Below are 7,601 nucleotides of genomic sequence, written 5' to 3'. Positions count from 1 at the left end.
AACCAGACTGAGGGGGAAGGGAGTGGTCTTTGGGAGTTTGACCCACTCCAGGGAAGGCATCAGGGAGCACTCCAGCTGCTCTTTCGTGGCCAAAATGGGAAATGGTGACCACAAGCTAAAAATGATTAAACACCTAGGTCAAGCCAAATGGCTGTCCACGCTATAACTCATTTAATCCTTATCACCCTGTGAAGTAGTTTTGCTGTCCTACTGACAAATTAGGGAACAGCAGCTCAGAGAGTTCAAGTAACTTGCTCAAGTTCACAAGACTAGCATGCTGCAGAGGTAGGATTTGGGCTCAGTTCTTTTTCTCACACAGCACTGCCAAGCCAAGTAATACCTTTCAGAGAGGGAGACACACCCCACAGCCCTGAACAACTATTGTTATGTTTCTTTTTTTCCGTTTCTTTCCTTCCTTAGTTAATTTCCTTTCGGCTAATGTCCACACATAGATCGAGCTTTAGAAGGGAGACATAGCATGACATACCCCTGAGGCCAATCGGATGGAAGGACAGTCAGAGGAAGATCCCAAAGAGGAAAACAAAACTCAAGGGCTGCTCATTCTACCTGAGCAGTGTGGTGTGGGGGATACGGGTGTGTGTCTTAGAGTCACAAAAATCTGATTCAAGTCCCAGAGCCATTACTCAGTGGCCTGGGGCAGGTTGCTTCATTTCTCTGCCTCGTTTCCTTTTCCCTGAAATGGTTCTGATGCAGAAACCACCTGCTAGGGCTGTGACGATTACACATCCCACTGGTCTAGGGATGCTTGGCACCGTGTCTGACACAAGCTAAGCACATGCCACCAATTAACACAATTGTTAATTCTCCCTTGAGAGCTTTTTTCTGTCCACAGCTTTCATTTCAACAAAGAAGGGCAAAGAAAATATATAGACATGATCAAACGGGTAAGAATGTTGTGCTTTAATTGACATGAAGACCCAATGTGGGAAGAAGGGGGAACAGGGGCCTGCCTGGTCAGGGGAAGCTTCCACAGGCGTGTGGAGCAGGGTTCAGGACAGTTAGCTGAAGGAGGTGGGAATGGCTGAGACTTCAGGGAAAGTGAGGGGTGGGGCAAACTGGGAAGCAGAGAGAATGCCACAGCAAAACTTGGTGATGGGGTACTTAGAAAACCAGCCAAAAGCTAAGCAGGAATATGGAAGTTAGGAAGGGAGTTTCGTAGGGAAGCAGAGTGGAGAAACCATCATTTGTGGAGTGTCCACTGGGAGCTAAACGCTATACATAAACAGTGTAACCCTCACAACAGCCTTTGAAGTATCCTCATTTTGCAGATGAGGAAACTGAGATCCAGAGACATGAATTAACCTGCAGGGATTTAAGTCCCAGCCTGGCTGGCTCCTAAACACCAGACCAAAACAGTCTGGCTTCCAGGGGCCCTAAACCAAATCAGTCATCTGTCAGCCCCAGAGCTCACTGAGGTCACTGCCCTTCCAGACCACCCCCAGCCCCCGCAGCTCTGGGTGGCCCCCAGTCTTAAACCACATTCTGTAGACTACCCTGATCAAACACTGGAATCCCGCAGACTTGGACCCTGTGAGGTGTCAGAGCTTCCAGGATGAGCTAGAGGCCTAGAGAGGAGGGTTCTCTGGGCAAGGAGCGCCCAGCAGGTGCCTCCGTAGGACTAGAGCCCCCCTGCACGCAGGGCTCTGTGTCTGCTGCAGTCTGGGCTCAAGGAACCACTGTTTGGAACAGTAATTCGGACAAGGACCTGGAAACCAGAACTGGGAGGGGCTTGGAGCTGTCACGGGCTCCCAAGAGTACCCTGGACCCTCTCCTCGGATCCACCATCTGAGCAGGGGGCAGGCTGGGCTTCCCACACACATTGCTCTAGAAGCAAAGTGCATCTTCCACCACCCACCTCCGGGTGCGGTGAGCTGCACTCCCAATTTCAGAACCCCGTGACCCAGCTGGCCTTGTAAGGTCTGTGAGGGGGTCCGTTTTGTCTCCACAGACCTTACAAAGCTGGCCCTTCCCTAGGGCAGCCGCGAGTCCCCCAGCCTTCCCGGCCCGGGCTCTAGGGGAGGGAGTCAAGAGGGCCGGCCCTGCAGTCCTGCCGGTTCCTGCGGCTCCTCCCGGTGGGGGGAACACAGCAGCGAGTTTCTGCCACACTGCGGCCCGCACCTGCTGCATTCCCCTGCGAAGCCAAAGCTTTGTCTGGGTAAGAGGGAGGTGGGAGGCAGAGCCGGAGGAGGGGACGAGCCGGCGCGAGAGGGCAAGGAGGGGATCTGCAGATTCTGTCCGGCAGCAGCGTAATAATAGCAACACATCTCCCTCGGGGCTGGACCCCTCCTTGGGCCTGGGATAGCTGCTATTGATTGTTTCCTCCTTGCCTACTTCATTATGTTGGCAGGAGCCTCTCCTGACCGCTCCTCAACTTCTGTCCCCTGTCCCCCGGCCCCGGCAGCACTCAGCTCAGCCCTCCACGGGGTTCTGGTTAGTAAGCTGAGCTCTGCCAAAGGATAGGGCGTTTTCCTCGCGGGGAGGGGGCCGAGGCCCGGGGGCCCAACTGATCGGACAGCTCGGTGGCGACGACGAGAGGCGCGCCTCGCGGGCTCGGGCCCCCGCCGGCCCCTTTAATTCGAGTTCGCTGCCGGGCCAGGTGCGGCGCTGCGTGGCGCGGTGCGGCGCGGTGCGGCTGCGGGCGGCGGCCGGGCTCTCCGTACGCGCCGCCCGCGGGACTGCAGAGCCGGCTCCCGGCTGGCCGCGTGCACCCCGCCGCCCGCCACCGCGGTTCCGCCGGCGCTTGCGGTCACCCAGAAACATGGAGGCTCCGGGAGCCCATCGGGAAGGGTAAATGGGTGTCGGGGCGCAGGGCTGCGCGTGCTGCTGCCCCCTGCCCCGGGCTGCGGCGTCCGGAGGGGCTGGGGGGCACCGGGAGGCGCAGGCTGCCGAGCGGCGGGCTCCGGCTGAATCCGGGACGGGCGAGCCTGAGCCGGTTACGGCTGCCGGCCGGCGCCGGAGCGGGCTAGGGTGACGGGCGCCCAGCGGAAGAAGAGAACACGAAGGGGCTTGGGGACCCTCTGGGCTGTGCGGGCGCGGGGCGGAGGGCACAGAGAGCAGCTGGCGGGGATGGGAAGTGCAGCTGATAGCATACCCATGTCGTAAATAGCGCCGGTTGGTAGGACCCGAATCACTTGGGACGGCCGGGCTGCATTCCCCTCTCCGGCTCGGCATTAAAACGGCTTTGCGGCAGAGTAGGGCTTTTCCGCTTCCCTGGGGCCGAGGGCTGCCGCGGAGCCCCCGATCTTAGGAGGAGGCTGAGATCTGGGATTGCAGCCTACTTCCCACCCCCAGAGTTCAGTTTCCAGTGTTTTCGGAAGGAGATCGAGCCTCGGCGGTCCCCCGGCTGGACCCCAGGGGCGAAAGAGCTGGGCTGCGCTCAGGCCCGCAGCGAGAGCCCACCCGGGCAGGAGGGGGTTAAGGTGGCGCTCGCTGCCGCGGCCAGCTGGTGGTTCTGGTCCGCCCGCGCGGAGCCGGGAGCGTAGCGCGCCGGGCGGAATCCCTGCCGGAGCCCGGGGCGATGCAGAGAGGGCCCGGACCCCTCCCCGCCCTGGGGCGGGCGGGATTGGGCAGGCAGGGGGCCAGCCCGGAAGCCGGCTTCCTCCAGGCTCCCCCTCTCTCTGCTGCCAAGCCGCCTTGCAGCCAGGCAGACAGCATTGGTTCTGCACTCCCTGCCTAGGGGAAGCGAGCGATTTTCTCTTGAGAAATCGGTGGTCGAGTGCCTGCCCAGTTCAAATGCCACCCCACCCGGAGGGAAGCCTGCAGCCTAGGGAACCCCGAGGGAGAGTAAGTCCTGGGACCAAGCCAGCCAGCTTTTGGAGATCGACCTTTCTGTGTGAGGAGTCTCCTTAGATGAGCTCTGAAGGAGTGTGTGTTTGGGGGACGGGGACGGCGGACTTCCTCCAGGACTCTGCAGAGGTCAGAGCTTGAAGTCAGGCTGCAGTGTAGGAAGCCCTCCCCTTGGGAGATGCTGTGTCCTGACCTGGGGGTGGGAGGGCTTTGCCCAGATCCCTCCTGATGGCTACAGAGGACCAATGGGGGATCTGGCTCAGGGCAGGGAGGCCCCTGGAGGAGACAGGCCCAGCCAAGTCTGAAGGCTTGTTCCCTTGGAGAAAATGCTTCCAACTGTTGGAAGCCTGCCCAGAGGAGGCTGGGAGGCTGAAGGATAGTTCTTAGGTGTGACATCAGAATGGAAGGTGGGCATGGAAGAGAAGCTGCCAGAGTCCTCCTAAATCTTGGCACCAGCTGCCCAAAAGCCCTGGTTCCACCTTGCTGCTGTTTTTTCCAGGCAACGTCACACCTGAGGACAGCCAGGAGGACTCCAGCTTTTGCTGAGCATTGCATCTTGCCTCCTTCCTTGCAAAGGCTCCAGACCCAAGCTCGGCTGTCCTCAAGTCCTGCGTGCCCCTGGCCAGGTGCCCCACTGCCCCTCCAGCTCAGCCTGGCCCTGGAGCTCACCTCCAGGACCTGGAGCCTGCCCTCCTGCCCAGAATGACTCACCGTTATTTCTAGCTCAAGTGAGAAGCCGTGATGGGGAGTCAGGCTGCCTATCTGTGTATCTAGGATTCCCGCAGCATCAGATCAGCTCTGCAAGGGAGAGTGCTTCAGATTCCTGCCTTGCCAGGTAAATCAATCTATTATTTAATAACAGCCATGCGTAGAGTCACTGGGATGCGGGCAATGAGGGACACCTGGGCCCAAGATCTGACACTGAATACTTCCCAGGGTACGGGTATGTGCAAGACCTCAGTTCAGTGCCTGGGAGAGCGCTCACTTCCAGCCTCTAGTGTGAGGTTATGCTCCACAAAGTCTATGCAGCATGGAGGGGCTTGGACCAGCCATCTGCCCCCAGTGCAAGGCATCTCAGAGCTTTCTAGCTTGAGAGACTGCCACCTGCTCCCCTCTGATCCCCAGGGACAGGTTATGAGGTGAAAGTATATCTTGCTTTTTTTGTGATGGTAGTGGTGGTGGTCATGTTTTTGAACTCTCAGCTGAGAGATGGAAGAGAAAAAGTGGCAAGCCAGGTCGGGCTGCCAATGCTGAGGGGTCTTATGTCCTTAATTGCCTCTGTCTTTCAGCCAAGCGGGGCTGTCTCTCCGGGCCCTCAGAGAGCCCTGGGGGCTCTCCTGCAGGAGCCCAGGCCGATGCTGCTGTGTTTCCTGGGGGCAAAGGCAGCACCCTGAGCTCCCTGCCACCGGGCAGCTAGAAGGCGTAGCACGAGGTGCTTCTCCCAGTTCCAATTATGACAGTGGCCACCGGAGACCCAGCAGACGAGGCTGCTGCCCTCCCTGGGCACCCGCAGGACACCTATGACCCAGAGGCAGACCACGAGTGCTGTGAGAGGGTGGTGATCAACATCTCAGGGCTGCGGTTTGAGACCCAGCTAAAGACCTTAGCCCAGTTTCCAGAGACCCTCTTAGGAGACCCAAAGAAGCGGATGAGATACTTTGACCCTCTCCGGAACGAGTACTTTTTCGATCGGAACCGCCCGAGCTTTGATGCCATTTTGTACTACTACCAGTCTGGGGGCCGGTTGAGGCGACCTGTGAATGTGCCCTTAGATATATTCTCTGAAGAAATTCGGTTTTATGAGCTGGGAGAAGAAGCGATGGAGATGTTTCGGGAGGATGAAGGCTACATCAAAGAGGAAGAGCGTCCTCTGCCTGAAAATGAGTTTCAGAGACAGGTGTGGCTTCTCTTCGAATACCCAGAGAGCTCAGGGCCTGCCAGGATTATAGCTATTGTATCTGTCATGGTGATCTTGATCTCAATCGTCAGCTTCTGCCTGGAGACGTTGCCCATATTCCGCGATGAGAATGAAGACATGCATGGCAGTGGAGTGACCTTCCATACCTATTCTAACAGCACCATTGGGTACCAGCAGTCCACTTCCTTCACCGACCCTTTCTTCATCGTAGAGACCCTCTGCATCATCTGGTTCTCCTTTGAATTCCTGGTGAGGTTCTTTGCCTGTCCCAGCAAAGCCGGCTTCTTCACCAACATCATGAACATCATTGACATTGTGGCCATCATCCCCTACTTCATCACCCTGGGCACAGAGCTGGCTGAGAAGCCAGAGGATGCTCAGCAGGGCCAGCAGGCCATGTCGCTAGCCATCCTTCGTGTCATCCGGTTGGTAAGAGTCTTTAGGATTTTCAAGTTGTCCAGACACTCCAAAGGTCTCCAGATTCTAGGTCAGACCCTCAAAGCCAGCATGAGAGAATTGGGCCTCCTGATATTCTTCCTCTTCATCGGGGTCATCCTTTTCTCTAGTGCTGTCTATTTCGCAGAGGCCGATGAGCGAGAGTCCCAGTTCCCCAGCATCCCGGATGCCTTCTGGTGGGCAGTCGTCTCCATGACAACTGTAGGCTATGGAGACATGGTTCCAACTACCATTGGGGGAAAGATCGTGGGTTCCCTGTGTGCAATTGCAGGTGTGTTAACCATTGCCTTACCGGTCCCCGTCATAGTGTCCAATTTCAACTACTTCTACCACCGGGAGACAGAGGGAGAGGAGCAGGCCCAGTACTTGCAGGTGACAAGCTGTCCAAAGATCCCATCCTCCCCTGACCTAAAGAAAAGTAGAAGTGCCTCTACCATTAGTAAGTCTGATTACATGGAGATCCAGGAGGGGGTAAACAACAGTAATGAGGACTTTAGAGAGGAAAACTTGAAGACAGCCAACTGCACTTTGGCTAATACAAACTATGTGAATATTACCAAAATGTTAACTGATGTCTGATTGAACCCTATTAACATACTCACAGCTCAATGGAACTAATGCAGATATTGCATAATAGCCTGCATTGTAGTCAGTGTGTTCTACAGTGTGTATCTGGTTCTGCATGGAAAGCAATAGTTGTGCAAGTGACTTTTGATCTTTTGATTTTTGATTTAGAACACAGAATACCTATCCATGGCTTTCATGCAAATCTTCATCACTGGCTTAGGGGTTTCCAAAGATGGGAGTCACCTATGGAGCCAGGATTTCAGAAGGACACATTGAGGCCACCTCATAACAAACACAGAAGCCACCACATAAGTGTCACCTTTCCTTCCTAGTGAAATGCACACAGCATCCAGGAGATGCACCCCGGCCTACCCTCACCCCCTACCCCATCACCCCATTTGAGCCTACCTCCCCCTTCCCAGAATGAAATCACAGTGGTTTAGCTTTAAAGTTCTGGTAATCATTCGAAAGGTCATTCCCATTTTTGCATCAAAAAGAACACACAGTCCTGTGTGTTGGAATTACTTTCTGTGTCACAGGCTGGGGTTTGTGAATTGCAGTTGCCAAGTAGATGCTCCGGAGGCTGTGTTTCATAACTGAAAATGCTGCATTTGGTTTTTTCTCTGCAGTGTCGATGTGAGGGAAGCCCAGGGGGAGGGACCACTAGGATGACCGAATGTGAGTTGTCAAGTTTCACCTCTGCTCCCTTAGGCCTACGGGGAGACGCTAACAAACCAAGGGGCCTCCCAGCTTCAGATTTCACCATTTTCGCAGGCTTCAGGGTCACAAAAACATGTCTGATTTCTTCATTACACTGGAGTTTGCAGGCATTTGCTTTCCTAGTGCTGTGGCC

At 55.9% G+C, this 7,601-nt stretch overlaps 1 protein-coding gene across 2 annotated transcripts; it reads left to right on the top strand.

The window, feature by feature from the left end:
- The first annotated feature begins 2,716 nt into the window (after positions 1-2,716).
- Positions 2,717-7,343, top strand: KCNA2 (potassium voltage-gated channel subfamily A member 2). 2 transcript variants are annotated; one of them, XM_031457782.2, is made up of 3 exons: positions 2,717-2,808; positions 4,307-4,642; positions 5,097-7,343. In XM_031457782.2, the coding sequence occupies exon 3, from the start codon at positions 5,261-5,263 to the stop codon at positions 6,758-6,760; it is 1,500 nt and encodes a 499-aa protein (XP_031313642.1). In that variant the 5' UTR covers positions 2,717-2,808; positions 4,307-4,642; positions 5,097-5,260; the 3' UTR covers positions 6,761-7,343. The 2 variants fall into 2 exon arrangements, with proteins under 2 accessions (XP_031313642.1, XP_010996882.2); XM_010998580.3 differs by lacking the exon at positions 2,717-2,808 and adding an exon at positions 3,621-3,804.
- Positions 7,344-7,601: the final 258 nt, after the last annotated feature.

This window comes from Camelus dromedarius, chromosome 9, assembly GCF_036321535.1.
Source record: "Camelus dromedarius isolate mCamDro1 chromosome 9, mCamDro1.pat, whole genome shotgun sequence".
NCBI lineage: Eukaryota > Metazoa > Chordata > Mammalia > Artiodactyla > Camelidae > Camelus > Camelus dromedarius.
This window is presented reverse-complemented; position numbering and strand designations above follow the sequence as displayed.

What these genes read in the sequence shown, in the direction of transcription:
- KCNA2 (XM_031457782.2), top strand. Translation starts at nt 5,261, where the DNA reads ATGACAGTGGCCACCGGAGACCCAGCAGACGAGGCTGCTGCCCTCCCT.